Below are 27,873 nucleotides of genomic sequence, written 5' to 3'. Positions count from 1 at the left end.
CTAAATGTTTTAGTTATTTAAGTAAAACATGCATTGTGTTATACAGTATTTAATGTCTGACTTTCAACATGTTTTGTGGGACGGTCATATTTAATTATTGAATTGCATGAATAGGGCATTGGTAGAGTATGCCTTACTGAACAGATGTCACATCCAGGACATATGTTGAGCTTAATAGCTACATTTAATCCTGTGACAGGTACTGGTGGTTCGGTTACAGTGCCACCACTGTGACAGTGTGTGGATCTTTAAGCGATATGCTCCAGAGATTAATTTATGTATGCCATAGGTTAATGTGATGTCACACACTGTTATTGAGGCCAAGAGCCTCTTAAATCAATCCAGTATTATTTTTCACGGAGGGATAATAATATCTTGTCATCAACAAATATTGTCATCTACTGTAAGCCATTAATATAGGAAACATAACAATTTATACTACTACTACTACTACTACTACTACTGATGCTGATGTTACTATATTAAAGGCACTTCCCCACTGCTCCTAGTTAGGATGGGTTAAATACAGAAGACAGATTTTGTATGCACAAATGTAAAGTGATAATTACCATTCGAATAACAAATGGTATGACTTATAACATTCGTCTTTCCAAAGCTCAATAATACTTAACAGCATAAAAATGCCCCCTGGGCCAGTCTTCCACCTCAAACTCAATAGAAGCTATTTTATGTGATGTTAACACAGGAGCCGCTGAAATAGGACCATAATTTATTTCCTTTGAATAGACTGGATTGGGGTTTTACAAATTAGATTAAATGTTCTTTGATGTACCTACTGTAATCTAACGTGAACTCTAATTAATGTTACGCTCTGTGGGCTACATTAAAAAATGTCTATTTGATTTAATCTAACAATTCATGCTTTCAAAATGAACACGCGTGACAATTTAGCAACCTTAGTGATGTTCTAAACATGAACGAAATTACTCCCATATTATTGTCTTCGACTAGTGACACACAGGTCAAGGTAATGGAGCAAATTGTCCACTAGAGGGAGATAAAGGTCTTGAGACCAATAACTTCTGTTGAAATGGTGGTCGTGACAATGCATTCACTTGCTTAATGCATTCACTGGCTTTAGAAAGTTCAATTACCAAAGACCCCACCTCATAATCCATACCGTATACTGTAATTTAAGAAAATAATAAGTGATACTAAGTGACTTGAGCCTGTTGAAGTTGGGAGGAATTTATGGGCTTGGCAACTGGCACATTTATGGGTAGACCTACGTTTTATTAATAGTTGAGCATCTATAAAGCTTTTATAAGGGGTGTGCGCTCTCTAATTAATGTTCTAGGGCTGCTTTCATTGGGGAACACACAGGTGCTCCCCCAGCCCACCCAGAAGACCTGCATATTCTAAAAGCGTGTATACCACCACACAGTGACAGTCATTCACTCCTCTGCTATTTCACCTGCTGATAAGTAGACGCAACACGAGGCCTGTGCATTCAAAGCTAATGGGCTGGCAGATTATACTATAGCGGATGCAATAGGTTGTTTGTTACTCATTGGAAGGTATAGGTAGGGCCATGGTAGCCTATTAGAAATACTGAGGCCCTCAGTCCCAGCATCCCACCCCACCCCCACAAACTGAGAACATTTAGCAGATTACTGTATATAAATCTATGCATTTTAATGTCTTTGAGAAGAACAATAATCACTTTGTTCCCAGCTCCAATCCTGTGTGTGTGTGTGTGTGTGTGTGTGTGTGTGTGTGTGTGTGTGTGTGTGTGTGTGTGTGTGTGTGTGTGTGTGTGTGTGTGTGTGTGTGTGTGTGTGGGAGGGGGAGGGGGGTCTGGTAATCACTAATAGCCATAGTGAATCATTTGGCTTATGCCCTATGCCAAGCAATATAGTCTAAAGCTTAAAATTGACATTAACATAATCAAGAAAATGAACAAATCCATTATTTAATTTATGGATTTGGTATTTAGTAATCACAAAAGTCAAACAAAATTGTATAGAACATTTTCACGACATGCCATGATGACTTGATGCAGGTATAGGTTTATTGTGTGCTCTCTAATACAACCTCCAAATGGACCCTTTATGGGTCTGTACCCCTGAAAGTATACTATGGGTTCTCAGGGACCCCAATCTACAGTTTATAAACCATTGGTCCCCGAACCTGATGTTGAGGCACTGAATATTTTCTGATGGAGGTCTACGGCCAAACACATATTAGCCTATTTTTCCCCCCTTCTATTTTGAATGTGTTTATTTATAGTTATTTTATTTTATTTGTTTTATTATTTTATTGTACACTGCTGGTCCTGAGTGAGTAAGCTTTTTGGCTAAGATTGACTTCTACTATCTGGCCTGGCGGAGACCTGTCCGAGGAGCACATTTTTCTAGTACTCATAATTTGCTATTGCATGGACCCCTTGTTTGGTATGCTTTAGGCCACGGACCCTATAACTCTCAGGCCGCACTGACACATTTGCGTGCAGCATGCGTCCGCCCCATACACACCCATTCATTTCCCCCCTCTCCCCCTCCGCCCCATGCTGCACGCGAATGTGTGAGTGCGGCCATGGTGAGAGGGTCCACGCCTCAAGGAGACCTAGTGGTCCCCAGACCCCACTTTCAGAACCATTGAACATTCTCCAGCCACTCCGTTTGTCTTACGTGGGCAGAAGAAGCCCGGCTGGTGGTTTCATTTAGTTTTATTCATATTTTTGTCACCGGAAATGTGATACTTTTTGTCTAGTTTTAGTCGACTGAATATCATAAGATTATAGTCGACTAAATCTACAGTTGATTGAGTCGACCAAAATGTATTTTGGCGGGCCTTGTTGGCGTCGTAATGGCTGATTTTACACTTGGTTGCGTGCTGAAAATAGCAGATCTACAAGCTCACAATGCGTCGCGTTGCGATGCGTTGTGAGCTTGTAGATCTTCTATTTTCAGAGCTCAACACCCAAGAGCAACAAAACATAAAATTACTTGTCTTAGATCTACTGGATGTCTTCTCCACTAGTCCCTCCCTTTAGTCTAGCTTTATTGTTGATGAAATTGTCATTATATTTAGTCTCAGTTTCAGTCATCATAGCTTAGTTTTCATTTAGTTTTTATTTTGATTTCGTCAGTGAAAAAAGGTAGTCGACGAACATTTTTCGTCATAGTTTTAGTCGACAAAATCAACACTGTTAGTCAGTAAACGCAGGTCAGCGGCAAGTTCCTAAGCTTCTCCTCGTCCTGGCAGACAGTTGTTTCTGCCAGGACAAGGTTTCATCCTGGAAGATAGGCAGGCTGGTAGGCATGCTACCAGCCGCATTGCCCATGGTTTCATAACCCGAAATGCAGATCTATCAACATCAATGGTAAAATGACTTAAACCATTAATCACAAGGAATACATGCAGCCAAATTGCCCATGGTATCGTAACTCAAAATACACATCTATCAACATCAATGGTAAAATGACATAAACCATTAATCACAAAGAATACAACTTATTTCTAACTCAATGAATAAGCAGAATAACACAACAATAGAATAGACAATAATTAACCTGTTTCGTGAAAAGACAAACAATCCAATAGCATCTGCTATCATTGCAGGAAAGGTTCAGATTTATGCTTAATGCAGCTTTATATGCAGATTAATTTTACATTTAAACCTCTGCAACTGAGCCTGTTTTTTCCCCTCTCCATCCAGTCGTGCTAGCTTAACTCTCGCTCGTACTTCTCCCAAAATATTGAAAAGTCATGCAAAGCAACTGTTAGGGATTAGTCAGAATAGGAGGAACTGTACTTCAGGTCACTAACACCCCCAAATCCCCTGAGAAAAATACTTAAGACATGACCTCTGTGACTGTCCTCAAGGGTAGCTACAGTACAGGCATGGGTGTAGTGTAGGGCCTCAAGAACACTGTCACGGTTTTCAATATTACCTATTTGTTGAAGGGCTAGTAAGGGCTAGCTATAATACTATAGTCTTCTCTGTCTCGGAAATCCTGCCAAAGTTCTGCTGAATAGTTTACCCCAGTAATGTCACTAGGGTACAATTCATGAGTGTGAAAACTACAACTCTTACCACCTGTTTTTAGCCACTAACCTTGGTGGCCGAGACATTGTCCTTATATAGCAATCTTGACTTAAGAAAATATTATTGCAGGTTCATGTAATGAGGACCATAAACTGTAAGCTGGTACTTGTCCGCTAAATTTATGGGAATTGTAGGAACTCCAACAATGGACAAAATGAATGTAATTTCAGACTTCTCGACTTTAAGCCCCATGGGGGCCACACGTGGCCCCTGATGTCGCTATCATTCTCATGGCAGACCCTGGTCTGAACAGTGTTTGTGCCAAGTTTGGTGCGGATTGGTGCGGATTGGTGCAATGGTGCGCCTCACACGTCCAGATGTTACATTTGTGGCGTCCACCGTCAGTCCTCTGTCGGTCCACCCACCCTCTAGGCAATTAAGAGTGTTTCTCTTCATGGTGACTCATAATAGTTCTTGTTCCTTGAGCTTTATTGGGAACATATCCATACACGCACATTATTATCATGAAGCAGGATCTGTTTATTGGTCAGGTATGTTTAATGTCTCAGTTATCAACTACTGTAAGTTTATATAGATTTCAAGGGGTAAATACACAGGATAACACATTTCCATGTCCCATGTGTCAGAGGATTAGGGCCACATTTTAAATATATATTAATAACATAACATTTATTTCAGAAATCTTAGAATTCTGACTGAGATTATTCATAGAACTAATTTCAGGGGGGGCACATGCTGTGTCAGCGTCCTTGTACCAAAAATAGCCGATCTACAAACTCACAATGATTGCAATGTATTGTGAGCTTGTAGCTGTTTTCGGGGCATGACACTGTTGCGCAGCCAGGCACGTATAAATACTGCATGTGGGGACACAGCAGACCCTGTTTTTCATACTGAAAAGGCATATTGCCCCTCTTTTATATAATGCACAGATTAATAATGTTCAATTTTCAATGCACAGAAAGTTAATGACCCCTTTTGATGAAAATATGAATATTCCAATCTGAGAGCTTCTGAGCCTGAATGTAATAGTCCATTCAGAGACTAGGATCAAGCCATTAGCCAATCATGATGGTTAACCAGAGCCATCAAGTAGCCTACATTCTCTTTTTCAAACTTTCAGATCTTTCCTGGTCCCAGCTTTCTTACAGAATATAATCTTAACCCCATCCCCCTTCCCCCCTGTGAAAGCATGTCAAACCCCCTCTTTTTTAATGTGAATAATGCTTCAAGACCCCCTTGTCGCCACAAAAATTCTATGCCCCTCCTTTTGAGGCCCACTGCTGGCATGCATCTTGAGGTTGAGTGCCCCCTCAGGACTCTAACAAAGAAGACATTATCACATGTTCATTGTATGTAGAATGTCTGCCATTACTAGTAAAATTGCATTTGGTGTTATTTTCACTTTTACTTGTTCTGAGTGCCTCCACTTACCACATTCATTGCATTACAATAGAATCTGTGTTAATTTAAGTCTGAGAGTGTAGAAATCCATTTTTACACTATCAGAGTTAAATGAACACTACTGTCTGGGTGCACACGCCTATCACCCCACCTCTGAACTAGTTATTACCAGGTTGCTTGCAGCCTGGTCTAGGAAGAGACTGATCAACTACTCGACACTTTCTCGATACTTTCTCGACACTTTCTAAACACTTTCTAGCAACCTTTTCATCATTGAATGTCCTTCAATCCTTTAAGCCAATGGGGAGACTTCCCTGAGACTTCCCCATACTCTGAACGACGGATGTCCTCCCATGCTATAATAGCCCAGAACCAAAAAAAAGAGTGGTTGTCACCAACAAACTATTAAAAAAAAAAAGGTGTGGTCATCGCCACCAAACAAACTATTGACTTGACTCCTTAAACACACACACACACAGCGCCGCCTCCAACAGCGAGTTGTTACTCCGCGAGCGAAAGGGTACAGGACCACGGGTCCATTTGGTTCCGTGCGAGGACGCTGGAGAGAGCAACCTGGTATTAATATGACTGCGTCATCATTTCTTGTTTTGTTTCAGTATGAGCTCTCTAAAAGAAGAGCCCATTTAAGAGCTCTCTCTCTCCTCCCTTGTAGAATTAAGATGAGATAAGATGTACTTCAGGTGTCGTGATAGCACCAACGGCAGTAAGCATGAAACACAGGAGAGGTACAGGTAAGAGTAGACAGATAAGAATGAAGATAAAATTAAAATAAATTAACCTCAAGAGTCTAACACTAGATATCTGCATTGATTCTGATGGAGTTAACATTTGTACATTTGATGAATGTACGATTCACCAGTGAACAAAGGCCTATGCATTGTTTTATACATATATTGCCAAAGGGTATCCAACATGGACTTAAAGCACAGAGTACAGACTATCAACAGGGAACATGAGTATATAGTCTGTCAACAATAAATGTGTGAGTGAAAAGAAGTGAGTCTTACAAAGTTATCCTTAACAGGCATCTGTCACGGTTCAGTAAAGTACATCCCACAAGTCCATGTGCAATTGTGCCAGAGTCAAGCAGGAGTTACTAATACCAGAGAACAGGATAGACGGTGCAGGTCTGAAAGGTTCTCATTATGGGGGTCAGGCCTGGATGTGGAGCCTGATGGGGAGAGAGGGTGTGGGGGAAAAAGTATTACAATTCTTTACTTAAGTAAAAGTAACAATACTGCAATATAGAAATACTCTGTTACAAGTACAAGTCCAGAATTAAAAATTTTCTTGAGTAAAAGTACAAAAGTATTGGCATCAAAATGTACTTAAAGTACCAAAAGTAAAAGTACTAAAATATTTGAAAATAGCAGATCTACAAGCTCACAACGATCGCGACACGTTGTGAGCTTGTAGATCGGCTAATTTCAAATAGCCTATGTAGAAAATACGGCTAAAGTGGTTCATGTATAATGTATATATTGATAATATCATCATTTATATCTGCAAAGTAACTAGTAACTAAAGTTTTCAAATAATTGTAGTGGAGTAAAAGTACAGTATTTGCCTCTGAGATGTAGTGGAGTAGAAGTAAAAGTATATTGAAATTTGGAAAATACTCAAGTAAAGTACAAATACCTCAAAATTGTACTTAAGTAAATGTACTCAGTTACTTTACACCACTGATGGGGAGAGAGGGTGTGGGGGGAGGCAGGGGCTGCCTGTGGCTGAATGTACTCCTCATCCCCACTAGTACGATACATCACGGAGGGGATGAGAGGAGTTCATCAGGATGGCGTCCAGCTTCCTCCTCGTCCTCCCCTCCTCAACCACCTTCAGATTAATTCACAGTTCGTCCACATTCAGCTGGCCAATGGCCACTATTGATTCAGCTCTGTCAGTGCTCATATACACTAGTGCTGCCAGCTCATTTACTACGTCTTAGCCTACTGAAGGGGCAAGCAGAGGACCCCGCAGAGAGCATCATTTTCCTCTTGTGAAGGGTGTTTGTCCCATATCTGCATTTTATTAAGGTTTTTGTTGGTTATTGATTGAGGAGGATTATGCTCAGAGAGCGATTCCACTATTCAGGGGACCTTGACTTGGTCGTAGCTCAGCATTTTTTGTGGTAATTCTATACAGCAGGGGTCTTCAACAGGGGGTCCGGGACCCCTGGGGGGTCCTCAGAGTTACTACAGGGGGCCCGCCAAATCTTTGTGTGATATAATTTTTTTTTTTTTTTTTTACCTTAACCACTAGAACCCTAGCATCCCTTTTCTGAGGAGAACTTTAGCCAAACAACGCCTCGCGCTGCGAGGGCTTGTGAGCTTGTAGATCGTCTATTTTTGGCAAAGAGGTATAGGTGTAGAGGGGAAAAAGGGCAGACCAAGTAAACAAAAAAAGTTGAATCTGAAACACAATTTTATACAATATAGAGTAAAGGGTCCCTGCTTCATCTCTGTCTCAGCTAGGGGGTCCTTGGCCTAAAAACGTTGAAGACCCCTGCTATACAGCTTTCCCTTCCCATCAGAGGTGGTCTCTCCACTCTCAGTTTGCTACTCTCAAGGGTCTTCAAATGGACATTTCTTAACGGTGCATTGCCGGATGATTTAAAAGCAAAATGTCAGTTTGTTTGAGTCTATCAGTACATTATGATAATGTTTTCTGGGAATGCAGGGACTAAATGCATGCTTGATATGAGTTGTGGCCACTAGAAATAATATTTATTTTCTGGTCTTTGAAGCGCACAGGCAATTATTGATTTCAATTTCCTCTATCTGCAGATATCAATGGGGCGATGTTATGTCTGTTCATAGGAATGCGTCTGTGATATGAGACTGAGCCCCCCAGTTCAAGGCACTTTTGAAAAACTAATTATACAGGGACACCACACCAACTGAACCCCAAGCCGAGCTGCACGCACACAGTTCATTATGAAAGGACTCAGTCAGAACCCCTTTGAACTCCGAGTCTGTGTCAACAGTCAACACCGTTGCTAATCGTATCATCCTCAATTAACTTTACTTCTTACCCACTGGATAAACCTCATGCATCTTAAAGGGAGACAGAGAGAGAGAGAGAGAGAGAGAGAGAGAGAGAGAGAGAGAGAGAGAGAGACAGAGAGAGAGAGAGAGAGAGAGAGAGAGAGAGAGAGAGAGAGAGAGAGAGAGAGAGAGAGAGAGAGAGAGAGAGAGAGAGAGAGAGAGAGAGAGAGAGAGAGAGAGAGAGAGAGAGAGAGAGAGAGAGAGAGAGAGAGAGAGAGAGAGAGAGAGAGAGAGAGAGAGAATACACAGTAGCAGAAAATACTTGAGCACTGTAACTGATCCAAAACGAAGGAAAACATTGACTAGATACAGACTCAGTGAACACAGTCTTGCTATCTAGAAAAGCCGCCATAGGCAGACCTGGCTCCCAAGAGAAGACAGACTGTGCACCCACTGCACACAAAAGGAGGTAGAAACTGAGCTACACTTCCTAACCACCTGCCCACTGTACCAAGACATCAGAGACACATACTTCCCATGGATTATAATCACCCAAGGAGAGTTTGAAAACATGACAAAACACTCATATCTGTTGGGTGAAGTACAACAATGTGCAAACACAGCAGCAAGGTTTGTGAGCTGTTGTGACAGGAGAAGGATGTCTAATGGAATACAACCACCTTAAAGTGATAGTTCACCCCCAAAAATACTTTTTTCCTATCAATTACACACCCCATGGAGACTTGAATTCATGGAGATTATAATTTGAGCCAATCATTTGATGACCGACGGTCTCTTCGGTAGGAGACTCAAAGTGTCAGCTTTGAGGCTCCTACCGGAGACATTAGCATCTTTCTGCCAGTCATCAAATTATTGGCTTAGGAATGCCACAAAAACAAAACAAATCTCCAAATTCAAGGCTTCATGGGGTGAATTATTGAACTATCCCTTTAAGGACTACAAATCATTGTGTGTGTGTCCCTGCCCTGTTTACACCAAATGACCTCAGTACATAGAAATACTGTTCATATAAACAGAGAAACTGACTTTAATTCAATTAGGCCTACATTTGAATAAATTGCTGCCATACTTGTCGCAAAGGTTTTATACCAAGTGAATGCAAAACATTGAAATACATACAGCTGTCAACTTTCAAAAGTGTATACCAAGCTAACCTCTCCTAATATGTATCTATTTATGAGAGAAAATGCAAACTTTTTATAGTTTAAGATAGTCTTCCCTCAAAGTTGCAATGTAACACAGCTCTGTTTACACTTGTATTTATATTATATTATATCTATTTATATTCAATATTTATTTGTACATACATTGTTTTGTTTTGATTGTTTTGGTCCACCTTTGCTTTGGCAATACAAACGTATGTTTTCTTTTTGAATTGACACAGAGAGAGAGAGAGAGAGAGAGAGAGAGAGAGAGAGAGAGAGAGAGAGAGAGAGAGAGAGAGAGAGAGAGAGAGAGAGAGAGAGAGAGACAGACAGACAGACAGACAGACAGAGAGGGTGTGTAAGTGGGTAAGAAGTAAATTAACTTGACTTCTTACCCACTGGATAAACCTCATGCATTTATTTTGGAGTAAAGGAGAGAGAGAGAGAGAGAGAGAGAGAGAGAGAGAGAGAGAGAGAGAGAGAGAGAGAGAAAGAGACAGGGAGGGGAGAGAGGGGAGTGGGGCTGTGAGTGTGTGTGAGTGTGTGTCAGTGCCCCCCCCCCCCCCCTCCACCCCACCCCACCCCTATCTCTTTACAGGACTGTGCCAGCCCAGCCAGCCCCTCTAGTCTAGAGTTATTCCAGGAATGCTGGTTGAACATCATGGCTGCCGCGATGAGGGCGCAGAAGACGGGACTGCTGGAGCTCCGAGTCACCGTGGACCGCTGGGTCCGGGTGTTGGCCACCCTCACCGGGGACACGCTGACGCTGAGCCCCGGGGAAGGGGCCGGGGACGAGCCGCCGAAACAAGCGGTCAGCCCCACCGCCTTGAACGGGGACCCCCCGAACCTCAGCACCACCTCCTCCTCCCCGGTGGTCCCAGAGACCATCACCAACGTCAAGCGCACCGTGCGAGTCACCAAGCAGGATGTTGGAGGTCTGGGGATCAGTATTAAAGGTAACGACAACTAACACAGAGTTTACTGTTTAGTGGAAAACACAGTGGTGGAACTGTACTGTTTTACTTTAAGTAAAAGTAATGGAGAAACAGTCAGGAATTCAACATTGACTTGAGTGAAAGTAAAAAAAAGTATTGGTATCAATATGTACTTGAAGTACCAAAAGTAAAAGTACTCATTATGCAGAATGTCCCATTTCATAAGTTTTCCAACATAATTATTTGAAAATAGCCGGAGCTTATATCGGCTATTTTCAAATGGCCGAAATGTGGTTATGGGCTGAAGCGGTTACTGTATTTTTTGTAATAATACAAATCAAACAAAAGTAACTAGTTACTAAAGTTTTCAAATAATTGTAATGGAGTAAAAATTCAATATCTGCCTCTGAGATGTAGTGGAGTAGAAGTAAAAGTAGCCTATTGCAAATTGAAAGTGCTCCAGCAAAGTAAAAATACCTCAACATTGTACTTAAGTACAGTACTTGAGTACATGTACTTAGTTACTTTCCACCACTGTATAAAACCAATGTAAACAAGCATTGCGATAGAGGTGAGCATGTATACTTCTGCTTTTACAAGTTATGACGAATGTGGTGTGAGTTGTTGGAGGCTAATGAACATGGTCAGACTCGGGACAGTACAGAACAGTAGCCTAGTGAACTTCAAAGTTACTAGAAGTGGAGCAAGTGTGAAATAAACGGGTATTTCTTTAGTGGTTCGTATGGTTTCTAATGTAGCAAATGCTGAAGTAGTTTTCACTTGATTTAGTGCAATGCCTCTGTGTGTGTGAGTGTGTGTGAATGTGAAGATCTGACAGCTGAGCTGATCACACCTCATGTTGGGTGTCAAGTCAACGGGAAACTCTTGTTGGTCTCCAAGCAGTGGTGGAAAAAGTACTCATTTTGTATTTTACTTAAGTAAAAGTATCAATATTGCAATGTAGAAATACTCTTAAAAACTTAAAAATTGACTTGAGTAAAAGTACTGGTATCAAAATGTACTTTAAGTACCAAAAGTAAAAGTACTCATTGTGCAGAATGTCCTATTTGACAAGTTCGAAATGTATACAAATCTTTGGCAAATAGCAGATCTACAAGCTCACAATGCCACGCATTGTGAAGTATTGAAAATTGGAAATACTGAATAAAGTAAAAATACTGTACAGTACTTGATTAAATGTACTTTACTTTACACCACTGTCTCCCAAGTTATAAAGAATAGAGTCTGGTACTGTATTTTTAGACAAATACACTTAATAGACAAACTATTGCCCCCTACTAAAGATACAATATCAACATGTGTGACACTAAAACTGTACCCATATGTCAAATGGAGAGGAACATAGTCTACTTCTAGGTTTTCATTTCATTTTTGGACCTCAACTTTCAATGCTAATGTCTTTAGCCTTTGCTAATGAATCAGATTAAAGTGTCTAAATGTCAATATTATTGTCAGAATAATCAATCATTTTTTTAAAATTGTATTAATTTAAGTGGACTGAATTAGACTGACATAATGACACTAGACCATTGATCTATTTGAATTGGCTCAACTTGTGGTCTTGTCTTGTATATGGAATAGGACATGCAATCTATATCACATTGGTGCCAGCCTACATATTTGCAGTTCAGGCTTATTTATAATGCTCCTAATTTACATTATAGTGCAGATGTTTTCAAACGTTTTACTTTATTTCAAAGAACCCCCATAACTCTGAGGGTGTACACATGGTACCAAATGGACCCGTAAAGCGTGCCATTTGGTTCCATTTGTACACTCTCAGTGTTACAGACCTGTAAAGGGTCCATGTGGAACACCTTCAAAGGAACCCTGCATGTCCCTGGACCTCACTTTGAGAGCCACTGCATTAGTGCATACATGGTTGCCCCACATTGGCTGTAATAGCATATGGCCTATGACCGCACCGCTCTGTCTGCGTACGCCATAAAATCCATAGTGCTAGATTAACCCTGAGAGCGCACAAAATGGACCCAAATTAACCCCTGCGGATCCGTGTGGGTCCATTTTGCGCGCTCCCAAGAGTTAAAATAACACTGAGGACTTTACCGTGTGTCACCCTGTTGACAGAGAGCTAGTCACTGATAGGTCAGCCATTCAGTCCAGAGAGGATATAGTTATGCAACGAATGTGTTGGCTTATGTGGAGCATGGAGCATTTTGTTTATGTCAGCGTTTGACCTATAGCGAAGCTGGACGTCTCTCTGAATCATGGCTAAACATCGCCGCGGCTACATCATGCTTTTACAAGCGTTGTCGCCGGAGCCACTCGAGGGGAAAAGGGTCGGGACCCCTCCATATGGCCCCTACCAGGCTCACATACCTGCGTTTGTATGTATACTGTTTAACTCATTCAAACCGGGAACGCATCTGTGTCATCTTTCACATTTATTTTTTATTTTTTTTTAAAATCGTGGAAATGTGTCCAAATCTTTGAATATATATATTTTTTTAAAAGCAAACATTTGTAACTCAAATATTTGCTTGGGGATTCTACAAATGTTCTTAATCTTAACAGTTTAAAAAAAAAAACACTTATGTTGCTGTAATATCAGTGGTTCTCAAACTTTTTTCATGTCAAGGAATATATATGTATTTGGCCGCGGACCCCCATCTCAAAATATATAGTTCCAGGGATCCCCCTGGAAGCAAAGATTTGAGTTAAAAATGTTTGCTTAAAAAAAAATATATATATTCAAAGATTTGCACAAATGTTCACAACTTTTCCAAAAATAGCAGATCTACAAGTTCATAGCGCGGCACTCGGTGCCGCGCTATGAGCTGGTATATCTGCTATTTTTGAATAGCCCAAAGAAATCTTAAAATGACACACACAGATTGCGTTCCCGGTCTTAAAGGGTTAAGGGGGATGATAAAAGCCCCCTTTCCTCCGCCGGTTTCCGCTTTACCTGTACCAACAGGCAGTATCATACTTCACATCTCCCACTGAACATTGAGGGAGTAGAGAATAGACCCACATTCCTTTCGTGGTGCAGGGAATAGGCTGACAGTTCTAGGTAGGAATATATATCATCACATTTGCACAACTGGTTTCAAACTGAGGCTTTCCCTTCTTCTCTTCTTATTCTAGGGTGCCCATATATTCATTTTTATTGGTTTGTGTAAGCCAAAAGTATTTAAAAAACGGCTTTCTAACTCCTAGGGAAAAAGGAACGATTTAAACAGACTATAATATGAGTCTGTATGTCTTTGTAGCCTAGCAGATATGCATCTTGACTTACACAATACCATCATCTTTACTTTCATTTTGAAACATTCTCACAACTCCACTGTACAATACAATAGCAGCAACATTATGAACAATAGTAACCGTTTGTAGCCATATTTGTATGCTGTATATAAGTTTGGGTGATACGGACAAATTCAAATATCACAGTTTTTGTTACCAAATACCTTGATATTGATATTGTGACGATAATTGTTATTTATTATTTATCAAAGATATTCGAAAAGATGCTTATCTACAAGCCCACAGCGTGTCTTGTAGATCTGCTATTTCCACAAACAATGTTTACCACGAAAATGTTTACAAATATAAAATAGGGCTTACAGTAAGTGATTGAAACCAGTATAAAAGACAACCAGATGACATCTAGACTCATTTGACGAATGACGATATCGATATAATATCGATATATCGTCCAGCCCTGTTCTGCATCACCTAAAAAACTGACCTAAATGACACACACTCAAGGCAGCCCTCCCAACTTCTGTCATATTTGTCCTGTTTTAGTCTCAGAACAAAATGTCAGTTTCTCCATTACATCATGCATGCAGCACACTGATCCAGTCCTCCTGAAGGAATCTCTGCTTTCGTCCGTTCTCTTCGTAGTGAATAGCATTTTATGGCATGGCTCTGCAGGAGTCTAGACGTCTAAAAGAGGGTCTGTCTGAATGTCTGTGTGTCTGCCAGTAGGCCACAGAAGTACCGCTACTAAATTATTTATTTATTGTTTTAACGACATGAACACTAGCGCCCGTATTCTTGGCATGTTATAATAGTCGAACAGCCGGCGAAAATAGCAGATATACAAGCTTGTAGATCTGCTATTTTTGGTGAAGAGGTTTGGTATAGAAAAGGAGGGGACTTTGACAGACCCCCGGGAGAGAGTGTATAGTATTTAAGTGGTGAACTTGCAACTATCATTATTATAAAATTGTTTTCAGAACCCTGATGTTTAGAAGACAACCCTCCCATGTATAATAACACCACAACATTGACTGGAATGACCAGTTTTAAGACAATACTATGCATTATCCCCTTTCAGAGTAATGGAAGGGAATCCCCAGGACACATGATAGTGATTGTCGACATGTGACAAGCAAGTTTTAGGTCATAATTCCTTTGATATTTCTTAAGCGCTCATGTTTTTCCACCCAAATTATATCTAAGATGGAGAGCTGTAGATTTCCATGTTTGTTTGTTGGACCTTTCCTATCTCCTCCGTTTACAGATCATCATTTCACTCCCTTTGCCATCTTTATTTAATGTGTGATGTATCGTCCCCTTTTACGGTGTATTAGCTCGTTATATCACTTTGAATCTATTGCACAGATCTGACCTATGGGTTGATATAAGTAGACTTGGGAATCAACGGGTTCCTGTGCTATGTGGCCCATAGGTCAGGAGCCTATCTCCTGTTTCTGTAAGCGTGAGGCAGCTTGATATACAAGCACACCCCTCTGGAGGACATGACGCTAGTATGTCGCAGGGACTTGCCCTAATCCAACCTTTTATGCTGAGTACCAAACAGTGAGGCATTGGGTACCATTTTTTTATTATCCTCCTTTGGTATGACTCGACCGGGGATTGAATTTAAAGGGCAAGACCACTTTGGTAGAGGTTTGGGTTGTGTAGTTACCTTGCCATGATGTAACTTCAAAGGTTGCTCCATTGATTAGAAATTGATAATTCAAAATGTGCTCCTAATTGACTTGCATTGTACAGTGAAACAGCTCTCAGTCACTCTTTTAGCACATAAACGAACACAAACATAGCTGATTCAGACAATATAGAACATCACCAAACCCAGTACTGTTTATCTTTTTAATAAAAATGTGGATCCATTCCGGGTTTTCTTCTTAATAAAAATAGCAAAATCAACTGGAAGTTGACACTTTTATAAAAAAAACTAAAACAGTACTGGGTTTGGTGATGTTTTATATTGTCTGAATCAACTTTGTTTGTGTTTGTTTACGCGCTAAAAGAGTGACTTTGAGAGCTGTTTTACCGTACAATGTCAATGAGGCATACATCTTGAATGATACATTTCTAATCAATGGAGCAATTATTTTTAATTTCCTGCCCACCCTTGGAGTTACATCATGGTAAGGTAAATAAATACACAACCCAAACCTCTACCAAAGTGGTCTTGCCCATTAACCCTCAACCTCCCCCTTTCACGGTGGACACTCAATAACCACAAGGCCACTGAGCAAGTCTGGTTGATATATAGGAACCCTCAAAATCCCCAATTTCATCCTTTTATTTGCAGCCCAACTTAAGGTCACAGCCCATCATTTAGAGGTACAGCATGTGTTGACAGATTACCACACCACCCGCCAAGGTGGGTGGTCGTTTTGACGGACAGTCGCTGACCCGCGCCGCTGTCACAGTGCAAAGATGGCCTCCAGTCCTCGTTGTGGCAGCTGGCGATGATTTTTAGCGTCAACACCCATTCTGCCACCACGGTAACAAAGTTAATTCCTTAATGACATAAACAGGATTTTCTTGCTCTTTCACCTCTGTGAAAATGAATGTCTTTGAAAGACACACAGCGGCGTGTTATGAAAGCGAAACCCTCACTAGGGTTCCCTGCTGGCGTTGACTTTGTTGCGGCGCTGGCTGTTCAAAGGCAGAGATGATGGGATGGTAAGGAGGAATAGAGAGAGCCATAGGAAAATGAGGAGGATAAGAGATGGCAATTCAAAGGCAAGCAGAGACCCGAGACACGGATGAAAAGGGAGAGAGAGAGAGTAAGGGGAATAGAAAATATAAGAGAATTAACCCATTCAATCCGGGAACGCATCTAGGTATCACTTTAGATTTCTTTGGGCTATTCAAAAATAGCAGATCTACAAGCTCAGAGTGCCGCGCTATGAGCTTGTAGATCAGCTCTTTTTGAGAAAAGAAATCGTGAAAATGTGTGCAAATCTGTGAATATATATATTTTTTAAAGCGAACTTTTGTAACTCAAATCTTTGCTTCTGGGGGTCCCTGGAACAAAATATTTTACAAATGTACACCTTGAAAAATATGTATTCAAAGATTTGCACACATTTTTAAATCTGCTATTTTTCGAATAGCCAAAGAAATCTAAAAATGACACAGATGCGTTCCCGGTCTTAATGGGTTAAAATATTTTAGACAGAAGACACGAGGGACCCAAACTTTCTCAGTCAACACTGAGGATTTAACTTTGTGAATGGATAAAAATAATACAATAAAAAAACGGATGGAATCTTGGAAAACAAAGCGACGCAGGCAGAAAGAGGGGTGAACAAGTGTGAGAGAAGAGAGGGCAAAAGTCACGGCGGGCTAGCTGACACCACAATGTGAACAGCTGAGAGGAGCCGTCCCCAGCAGGCAGTTGTCATTGGCCAAAGATGAAAGCTATGTGGCTGGGAGTGGAGCGCTTCTCCGGTGTTAATTTTAGGGAGCCCACCCTGTGGCTCACCGAAAAGCACAGAGGCGGGTCGACCTTGAGCCGGGTCCAAAGTGCACTCTCGCACGTCTAAATTTACGAGGTTGGGGGGGAGGGGGTAGGAAGCAAGGCTCCAGTCCTATACGGACGGGACGTGGAGACGCTTGAGTTCACCTGTCTCAGGTCGATTAGTATTCTCAAATACCTTTTCAGGTTGGGTTTCAGACTGCTGGTGTGATTAGAGGAAGTTTTGTTCTGTTTGCTGCATAGCACTATGCGAGGAATGCTAGCCAGACAGTCTAGCCAATCTCTCTAGTGCTTGAAATTTCATTTCATATTCTTTTTCACTTCACTTTCACTTAAGACCCTATGTATGTGAACAAGCCTGATGCAGTGATTTTAACTTTTGTTTAAAAGTGAAAGCTATATGTTCTGTTAGTAATCATTGCTAGAAAGGTTTTTTTTCAGTAACATCTTGCCATCCCCATCTTGCCAGATCTTTAGTAGACAGAAAATAAATGTTCAGTTCGAGATGCCAATTTCATCCAGTGAGAAGAGGAAAGATAATTTACCAACTTCAATTTTACAGTGTTCCAGTGCCAGTTTTGTCTGCTCATTTTTTGTTTAATCACTTCCAATATCACATCTATACTATCCTGTATCCTTCTCTCTCACTTGATTGGATGAAATGGTGTCCTGAGAGAGTTGGAGAGATGGTTTGACCACTGTTACTGAACAAACTATATAGAAATGATTGCTATTAAAATATACAACTATTTAACACTGATAAAAATAAAATAATAATACGTAAATAAATATCACTGAAGAAGCTTGCACACTGGTCCATATTCTTTGCCCGAAATTGCATGTAAAAAAGAAATTAAAGATATTTTTGGGGGCTTTTTCTGCCTTTAATGATAGGATAGTGGGCTGACATGATGGGGAGAGAGATGTGGGGGTGACACACAGCAAAGGTTGTCGGGATTGGGAGTCTTTGTTTTATCCTGTAAAAAGGACCTTACGTTTTGTCTGAAATTTCGGACCAGTTTATATTTTCTGCGTTAATCTCATCATCTTGTCTGTGTGTTGCAGTGTTTTGAGGCTGTAGTAAGCCTACCCTGAAGAATGAAGCCTGTGGATTCAGTAAAGGCTCATTGCCTATAGCACCTACCTCTCTGATAGGAGGATACTGTGTGTGTGTGTGTGTGTGTGTGTGTGTGTGTGTGTGTGTGTGTGTGTGTGTGTGTGTGTGTGTGTGTGTGTGTGTGTGTGTGTGTGTGTGTGTGTGTGTGTGTGTGTGTGTGTGTGTGTGTGTGTGTGTGTGTGTGTGTGTGTACTGTCAGCCGCTGTTTAGGTGGTTAGGTGGTCTTCTTTTTAATATGGCTCCAGTAATAGCAAAGCATCAAACTGGGCCAATGAAATAAACAATTTGAAACGATGGGGATAATTTCACTGCTCCTTGATGAGCAGGTGAAACTCTCCTTCAAAGTTCATATCGATGTCAGAATGGACCCAATATGTTGTTTTTATTTTGTAAGTGTTCAACAAGTGACAGGACCACCATTGATCACACAATCACCCTCACTGTTTGATGACTTTTTGTTACATTGTTGACTTTTTGATGACATTGTTTTGTTATGTTCTGTGGAATTCTCCGCAATTAATAGAATAACACGCATCAGAGTCAGTGTGCAAGGTAGGTGTGCATAATGATTTGACGGGCAAAAACAAAACTTGAGTGGGCAAGATCCTTGTTGATACTTGATACAGTAGTACCTTACTTGGTGTTAAGATCATATGGGAAATCTTAAATTCGCAAATGTGCTAATTTAGCTGTGCTCAGGCAAATGAATGTTTTGCTCACCCATCGCCCGCATTATAATTTTCTACCATACAGTATTTTAGTCGACCATATATTATAGCATACTTTCTCAAAATTCATTAGCCCCCTGACCCCACAACAGTGGTATCACAACAAACACATTGCTAGCATAATTGCCTTTCGTCATTTTGCACATAATTAGATGGATGTCAGTGTTTAATAAAGCACTGAGCATCCATTTACCTGTCTGCTCCGCTGGCTGTGACCCCTTTCTGGGCAGTGTGACATGCTGTCAGCTGTGGGGAGTTGAACTATGTTTGACATGAAATGTCAGAGGAAGGAGGGATTGGAGAGAGATGAAAGGACCAGGTGAGTGGGTGGGCGGAATGAATGGGGAAACATGGCAGACAAAAAAAGAGAAAGGAAAAGATATTCACAGACTGTTTGTTTTTATTTGACAACATAACAACATTGAGTTGGGAGAGAGTAATGGGTCGTCCCCACTAAGAATTATAACTGCTCTATAAGATAACTATGAAAAATAATTATGTGATTGTCCACTCTGATGAAGGATAACATTCTATCCACAAGTTGCCTAGGGAATTCTGGGCATCACTTCCTGCAGGAATGTGAATTGAATGACTGACAACAGGAAGTGATGCCCATAATTCCCGTCAATGCCCCATGGGACACTGGAAACTCGTGGATAAAGCTGTTGAACGTGACACCCTGTAAATTGGGATGGATTTCATTGGCTGTCAGTGTTTTTATATCTTTCATCAAATCACTCTGAAAGTGATCCCAACAATATTGTCAGAGGTGGACGAAGTGCTGCTCAACCCCACTACTTGAGTAAGAGTGCAGATACTTCTGGTCAAATTTACTCCACTACAAGTAAAAGTAGCTCAGTCAAAATGTTACTCAAGTAAGAGTAAAAAAGTCATTGCTTTTAAATCTACTTAAGTACCTAAGTATTCAAAAGTACATGCTTTGAAAAATACTACAAGTACAAGTAAAAGTAGAACTACATTTCTTAATTTTGATATCAATGAATTGCTGTAATGTTTTCACTATGAATTTATAGGACCTTGTAATTCCTGTTTCAGAGAAGTAACTCTGAAACCACCTGCACTGCATGCACTGATGTGCTTGCTTGTACGTTATACAAAGCCTGCAGAGACACCTATACAAACAGAAATGACTGAGGAACCAGAACTAAATACTTTTACTCTTATACACCCATAAAAGATGTAACAAAGAGCCGAGTGGAGGGGGAAGCCAGAAGTGTGAGAGCAGAAGTGTGGCCTTCCCTAAAACTGCATTTTAGGGAAGAAAAAAGAAACGGCCAACCTAAAAGTACTCAGTACTTTACAGCCTTCCTAGAAATGTACTTGTGTGAAAGTAAAATATTTGTCTTGGAAATGAACCCGAGTAAGAGCAATAAGTATAAAAAAAAAAATCTAATACTCAAGTAAAGTACAGATACTCAGAATCTGTACTTAAGTACAGTACTCAAAGTACATTGACTCCTTTACTGTTCACCACTGCAAATGTGACGCATCACATCAGGACAGGGCATTAGAAAGGGAAGCTGTTATGTATAATCAGTGGTGTAAAGTAACTAAGTACATTTACTAGTACTGTATTGTATTGTACTTAAGTAATAATAAGTACAATTTTGAGGTACTTTTACTTTACTGGAGTATTTACAATTGTCTATACTTTTACTTCTACTCCACTACATCTCGGAGGCAAATATTGTTTTTACTCCACTACAATTATATGAAAACTTTAGTTAATAGTTACTTTGCAGATATAAATATATTGCGTTATAAAACGTACATTAACCACTGTATCCCTATTTTATACCTAGGGTATTTGAAAATAGCAGATCTACAGGCTCACAACGTGTCGCGATGCGACGCGTTGTGAGCTTGTAGATCGGCTATTTTCAAACATTTTAGTACTTTTACTTTTGGTACTTTTAAGTACATTTTGACACCAATACTTTTGTAATTTTACTCAAGTAAATATTTAATTCCGGACTTTTACTTGTAACAGAGTACTTCTACATTGCAGTATTGATACTTTTACTAAAACATTTGAGTACTTTTTCCAGCGCTGTGTGTAATGGATGTAGTGAGGTGGTCATCGCTCCCACATGTCCATCCCAAGGTCAGAGTTAATAGCCTGTCAAGTCAACCAGAGGAGATATTAGTATGTTAATCCTGCGGGGAGGACTCTTGAATGCTGACTTATTATGATAATACATGTCAAAGGTTCACCGTGCACATCATGCTGTGGTGACCATTAGCCCACATTTAGACGTGTCAGCACTGTGTTCCAACCAGCTCATCTTGTGGGTGGAGCTACACTGTGCACCACAATGAGCACACAAAGAGAAATAACTTTAATGGCATTGATGGAGCATTTTTAACCATTTAAACCCTATACCATGAGTGACTACATTGACTGGGGTCCCCCAGGGGGGAGGGGGGTCTAATATTTCACATCAAACTATTAATTTGGTGATGCTTTTATTTGCGGTGAAAAAACTTAATTTTGAAAAAGAAATCGCACTGCTTCACGTAATATTCGCATGACACAAGCAGCAGTTTAAATTAATGCAAATTAATAAATATAATGTGTGTACGGACACATTGTGTGGGGGCCATTTAAAAACAATAGCTGAGTGGTTAGGGTGCGTATTTATGCACTCTAATGCCTGACTGTCCCTGGTTCCATAGACCATTTGCTGCATATCACTCCTCTACTCTTTCTCTGTGTTTCCTGTCTCTCTGCACTGTACCTGTCACATAAAGCAATGGTTCTTAAAGTGGGGAACAAGGACCCCCAGTGGTCCTTGAGGAGGTTCCCCCCAGCTAGAGTATTGATAGTTAGGAACCAAATGGACCCTTACAGGTTCTGTAACTCCAAGAGTGTACAAATTGAACGAAATGGACCACTACAGGTCTATAACTCCAAGAGTGTAGAAATTGAACCAAAAGAAGCCGGGGTCCATGGCCTAATGCTGGGGAAAACTGAGGGTCCTTGAAATTAAAAACTTTGAGAACCACTGAAATAAAGGTTCAGAAAGCCCCTCCCCCCAACCCCCCCGAGTGCTGATCTAGCACAACCAGCAGTTCAGCGTTAACCGCCTCACTCATGATAAGCAGGAGTCTTGTCTTGTTACTATACCAAGCAGTACCTATACTCACCAGCCCAGGTCTGAGCATGATTACTATTTAGATAATGTGGCAAGAAATTGTTACCTTGTTACCTATTTCACTACATATGAAAATTACAGAAGATTATATACACGTTTGACTTTCATCCCCCACCAACAAAAAAACGTTTTTTCGAAAGCAAGTAGTTTTCACAATGTTACAACTGATACTTACTTAAAAAAATATGTGTTTTGGGAACCATTTAAATGGTTCATTTTGGAATTTAGCGTCACAATCTCTTAAGTCCTCCTGACAAGTGCATAGGAACAAATGGAAGGTTCCAAAACTACAAATACCGCCTATCTGGAATTCCAGACAGTAAAAAGCAAAATCCTCTTTAAGTATATGAAAGGATTGGAGATGCTATTTTGACTAGGTGCCAGCGGTAATTAACCCATTCAATCCAGGGAATGCATCTCTGTAATTTTAGATTTATTTGGCTTTTCAAAAATAGCAGATATTTTGTAGAGCTGCTATTTTTGAAAAATCTTGAAAATGTGTGCAAATCCTTGAATATAGTATATTTTCTAAAGCAAACATTGTAACTCAAATCTTTGCTTCTGGGGGTCCCTGGAAAAAAATATTTTGAGATGGGGGGTCTGCGGCCAAATACATATCATTTTGGGGGTCCTTGACATGAAAAATATTTTGTTTCAGGGACCGCCAGAAGCAAAGATTTGAGTATTTTTTTCCCTTTAAAATGTTTTTTTTATTCAAAGATTTGCACACATTTTCAAGATTTTTCAAAAAGTAGCAGATGTACAATGCCACGCTATGAGCTTGTATATCTGCTGTTTTTGAATAGTCAAAGAAATCTAAAATGAGGTGCTTTCCCGGTCTTAATGGATTAAAGACGGGCTGATGACCTGGGCCTTTTAGCCTCCTCTGGAAAGGATACAGATAAGCGGCTTGCAGATTGGATATTGGTGTGGGGCTTTGGTGTTCTCCAAAGGATAATTGGCTATAGTTTCTACAGTGGTGTAAACAGAGCTGGTAAACTTTAATCACTTATTATACTTCACCGTGCAATGAATAATGAAAAGCTCACAACATGTCACCATGCAACATGTTGTGAGCTTGTAGATCTTCTAACTTCTAACTTGAAAATGTTTGAAATGTTTTATAATTGTTCTATAATTAACAAATTAGTAATAATGATAACAATATTTATTATTATTGTTAGACCTTTTTAGTTCCGTGGGAGGAAATCACGTTTTTTAATCTTTCAGATTTACCCAGCTGATTGCTGCCCACGGAGGAGCAGTTAGGGGTTCGGTGTGTTGCTCAGGGACACTTCGGCACATTGCCAGGGCTGGGAATTGAACCTGGGATGCCCAAAATAGAGATGCCAGGTTTAAAGTGGGTTGCCCGTATAACCACCATACAATTTTTCGAAAATAGCCGGTCTACAAGCTGATGTTGTGAGCTTGTAGATCGGCTATTTTCCCTATTATTCTTCGCCCATAATGATATGAAAGTGGTTTAATCTACTGACTGACAGCCTTCTGTTCCTCAACGATGTCTTTACTGTCCGTAAACCCTCCGCTGCCTTTGCATGACACCCATCACAGGCTGTTGTAAATTATAATGTGCTGTTTGTCAACTTGCCTGTCTTAGTGTCTCAATAAGGGGTTAAAATGTTGAATGGTTTCACACTTGCTATTTTTAGAGCCTTGAAACTCAGTCAGAGCTGTGGGATCAGAACACCAGACTGTAGGGCAGTGATGGCTGGGACAAGCCAAGACACCAAAAGCTTTAATTTCACACCAAAGAGACGACAATAGTATCTGTTCACCAAAAATCAAAAGTACCATTTGCTCTCATTTCTTTGTGTCATCATTCTTCTTACCTGAATGCTCCCCATTCTCTTTCCTCATCTCATTATCTGTGTGTAAAAAATACTATGGATAGGATAGTATGGATGCACAATACAAAAATCTTGGCCAATATCCAATAACTAAATCCATGGTCAAATTGATCGATACCTACACCAATATTGCAGTACAAGTTTCCAGTAGGCTTTATCTTACACCTGTTTTACAGTAACTGTGATTCTGGGCTTGCTGATGCACATATTAACACTTTTTGTGCACTCATTCCTCAATACAAGGAGGCAAATTGAAAAAATTGGCAAAAGAAAAAAATGTTACCACCCAACCTGGCATGCTTGACTAACCCATTATAGCTGAAAATGTTACATTAATTGTATTAATTTATATTATATAACAAAAATAACATATCTACAATCTCATAAGAGTATCTACAAGCTACTTTCACTATGAATACATGTGCGCTTTCAGATTTTGACTTGCCTATTGGTGCCCCTTGGGCACAAAAAGCTTGAAAACCACAGGCCTGCACAGTGAGATCCTAAGTGTTACTGTCCATGTACTGCTCTGATGTTCTTGTATCTTAAATGATTCCTGCATTTGGTTGTGAGGCGAATAATTATGAGTTCATCTCCCGAGGTGTTTGGAGAGAGAGAGATACAGTACTGCTTCTTGGAAATATTCACACATTGAACTTTCATGATCAATGGCTCATAATAAGCTAAACGAAACATACATGTCCATTTAGTAATTGTAGACAAGGTACACCTGTACTACCCTGTGCAGTGTGCATGAAAACAATGTTATTTTTCCAGCTTGGAGGATGGTTCGTTTTGATGAAAAGTAGGTTTTAGCTTGTAGGAAAGATGTTTTGTTTGTGTTTTGTATGGGTGCATCAATGGGAGACCGCATGTCAAGCATTTCAAAGTATCTGTCATGTTCTGTGCAAGAAGGCATTTGATCCTTGCATCTCCCTCACGCTGTTAAGATGAGTCTTAAAAACCTTTGGAAGACAATTTTAGCCAATCAGGATGGAATATGAAAAATAAGACAGATCCGTCTTCATCACATGACTATAGAGATAGTGTGTACCAATTTGCGTGATGTTTGGACAAAATCTGTAGGAGTAATATAAAAGTGTGTTTAGCAAAGATCGGCCTCCTGGTGGCGCTATAACAGACGGATGTGAAACATTTGGGGCAGAGGTTCTGACCTGGCCTCCGTGCCTTCGGCCTCGCGGAGGCTTTTTGTTTTTTACCAATTACCCGAATTTCCATTTCACAATATTATTATTATTGGATTATATTAGTAATGCAGTGTGTTCATCACTTTAATGTTGCAGCTGGTAAAGATGGTACGGCCTTTAATTACCTAGTACCTCAGAATTGTGCTTAAGTACAGTACTTTAGTAACTTTCCACCACTGGTTGTGGGGGTGAAGACAATTTCTGTGAACCATTAGTCATTAGTTCACAGAGAAAAAAAACCTTGTCTTCCTCCCACCAACCAAAATGCCATGTCTTCTTCATTAATTCCTTTTTTACTTACTTTTTTAGACAGAATTCTTTATGAGAACAATATCTGCTCTCGATCTAATACAGAGATTTAAAAAAGTTGCAATGCTGAATCATACTATTCCCTGAGGGTCAGTCAGTGGCATTCACACACAACACTGTGACTGCCGTCGCCCGAAGGCGCTCGTTTACCTCTTCTCCACTTTGCGATTACCCACAATCCATCAGCGGGGGGGGTCACGGTCTCAGTGAGTCTGAGTCACCAGTGGCTCTCTCTCTCTCTCTCGCTCTCTCTCTCTCGCTCTCTCTCGCTCTCTCTCTCTCTCTATACACTCAATCACCTGGTAAACAGTGTGGATGGCTGTGGCTCTCTGTACAGTGTGCAAGTAAAGCACTTGCTTCCAGGCCAGACAGACATTACTAGTCATAAAACCTTGTAGATCATAATACTGTACTGAAAGGGAGCACAGGCAATCTTCCACAGAGAGGATTAAGCAGTCGGATTTATAGTACACTTTGTCGTAAGACGGCGTTGTGCACCCCAAAACAGCCAATTTACAAGCTCGCAGCCCGTCGTGTTTCGGGGCGTTGTGAGCTTGTAGATCAGCTATTTTCTGCGCGCGACACCAACTGAGTATAAGTTAAGAACAGACAGACAGACAGACAGACCTCGAGGGGTGCTTTGATTGAGATTCATAGGAGAGGAACTGCAGCTTAGCTCAGTGTGGCAGGTTTCTTTCCTTCTCTTTCTCTTTCTTTCTTTCTTTCTTTCTTTCTTCTTTGCATTTCCCCCATTTGTTTTTAATCCAATGAGGGTACCTGGCTCCATCCAGTATATGGGATGTGGGGGGGTTACATGAATTAAATGCCCTGGGGTCCCACGATCACCGCTGAGAGCCGACCTGTGAAAAGATATATTCTGAATTAATTCTGATTTAATCCTCTTTGGGGTCGTTCCTCAGCGTCCTGAAGGCCAGAGACCAACTACAGTTTGACATTATTGACAACATTTGTCATGGAGAATGGACGCCCTCAGGAAGATGTGCAGATCCATCAGCATAGGAGCTGACCTTCATTAACTCATCAAGACCGGGAACGCATCTGTGTAATTTTAAGATGTCTTTGGCTATTCAAAAATAGCAGATATACAAGCTCATAGCGCGGCACCGAGTGCCGCGCTATGAGCTTGTAGATCTGCTATTTTTGAAAAATCGTGAAAATTTGTGCAAATCTTTGAATATATATCTTAAGGGATTTTTTTTTTACTCAAATCTTTGCTTCTGGGGTGTCCCTGAACAACATATTCTGAGATGCAGGTCGGCAGCCAAATACATATATCATTTTGTACATATATGTTTTGTACATTTGTAGAATTCCCAGAAGCAAAGATTTGAGTTACAAATGTTCGCTTTAAGAAATATGTTATTCGAAGATTTACACACATTTTCATGAATTTCTGTGCCGCCCTATGAGCTTGTATATCTGCTGTTTTTGAATAGCCAAAGTATAAGATAATGGTTATAGTGGTTAAAATCTAAAATGACAGATGCGTTCCCGGTCTTAATGGGTTAAAAGAGTATTGAGAGAGAGACAGAGAGAGAGATGGGGGTTTGGGCGGGGGGGGGGGGGGGGGGGCAGAGAGAGAGAGAGAGAGAGAGAGAGAGAGAGAGAGAGAGAGAGAGAGCGCGATAAGAAACTGCAGTAGTTACTTTGAGAGGGTAATAACTGTCCGGTGCTGTCCTCGTGTGCTCCTTTTAACTGTACTTTTGGCGGCTGGAGTTGTCTTCCACACTCAGCGAGTGAATAAAAGTCGTGAATGACTCTGCTGCGTTTGCATAGGGAGTTACAGCCAGTAATCTTTTTTTTAATGTGTGTAACTGTATTGTATAGTAACTGTTTATAGGCGCAAACTTGTATAGTAGTGTACTGTACTACAGTATACCTCTATTCTAAATTCTCAAGGAGGTCTGTTATTGGATTTAGTTGTTCTACAACTAGTTCTACAACTTAAAGGGGAACTTAGACAATATTTAACCTAACTCCTGTTGTTCTTTTGTCATTTTATGTAGGCTGAGGAATTAGAAAGTGCAGATAGAGCGAGCTCTTGGCACACACACATCACACACTGGTGTTGTGCTGTCTGATTTTCCCATGTTCTCCTTACAATAGAATGAGAGAATTTGAATCAATCCACTGCCTCAAATTCATAGTTGGATTAATCAGAAAAAAAGTTCTT

The 27,873-nt window shown here is 40.4% G+C and overlaps 1 protein-coding gene and 1 long non-coding RNA gene across 3 annotated transcripts in view; one reads left to right on the top strand and one right to left on the bottom strand.

The window, feature by feature from the left end:
* Positions 1-27,873, bottom strand: part of LOC311049721 — a 468,691-nt gene that overhangs the window by 108,067 nt on the left and 332,751 nt on the right. The window lies entirely within an intron of this gene.
* The window catches only part of snta1 (syntrophin, alpha 1), a 71,720-nt gene continuing 53,991 nt past the window's right edge, over positions 10,145-27,873 (top strand). For both annotated transcript variants that reach the window (XR_014601222.1, XM_084063518.1), the window contains exon 1: positions 10,145-10,564. Coding sequence is in view for 1 of the 2 variants with exons in the window: in XM_084063518.1 (XP_083919644.1) it covers positions 10,270-10,564 (295 nt within the window). In the remaining variant the exon portion in view is untranslated. The remainder of the gene's footprint in view (positions 10,565-27,873) is intronic.

The sequence above is a fragment of the Gymnoscopelus microlampas genome (assembly GCF_963454915.1).
Source record: "Gymnoscopelus microlampas genome assembly, chromosome: 7".
NCBI lineage: Eukaryota > Metazoa > Chordata > Actinopteri > Myctophiformes > Myctophidae > Gymnoscopelus > Gymnoscopelus microlampas.
The sequence above is the reverse complement of the archived record's forward strand: the minus strand, read 5'-3'. Positions and strand labels throughout refer to the sequence as shown.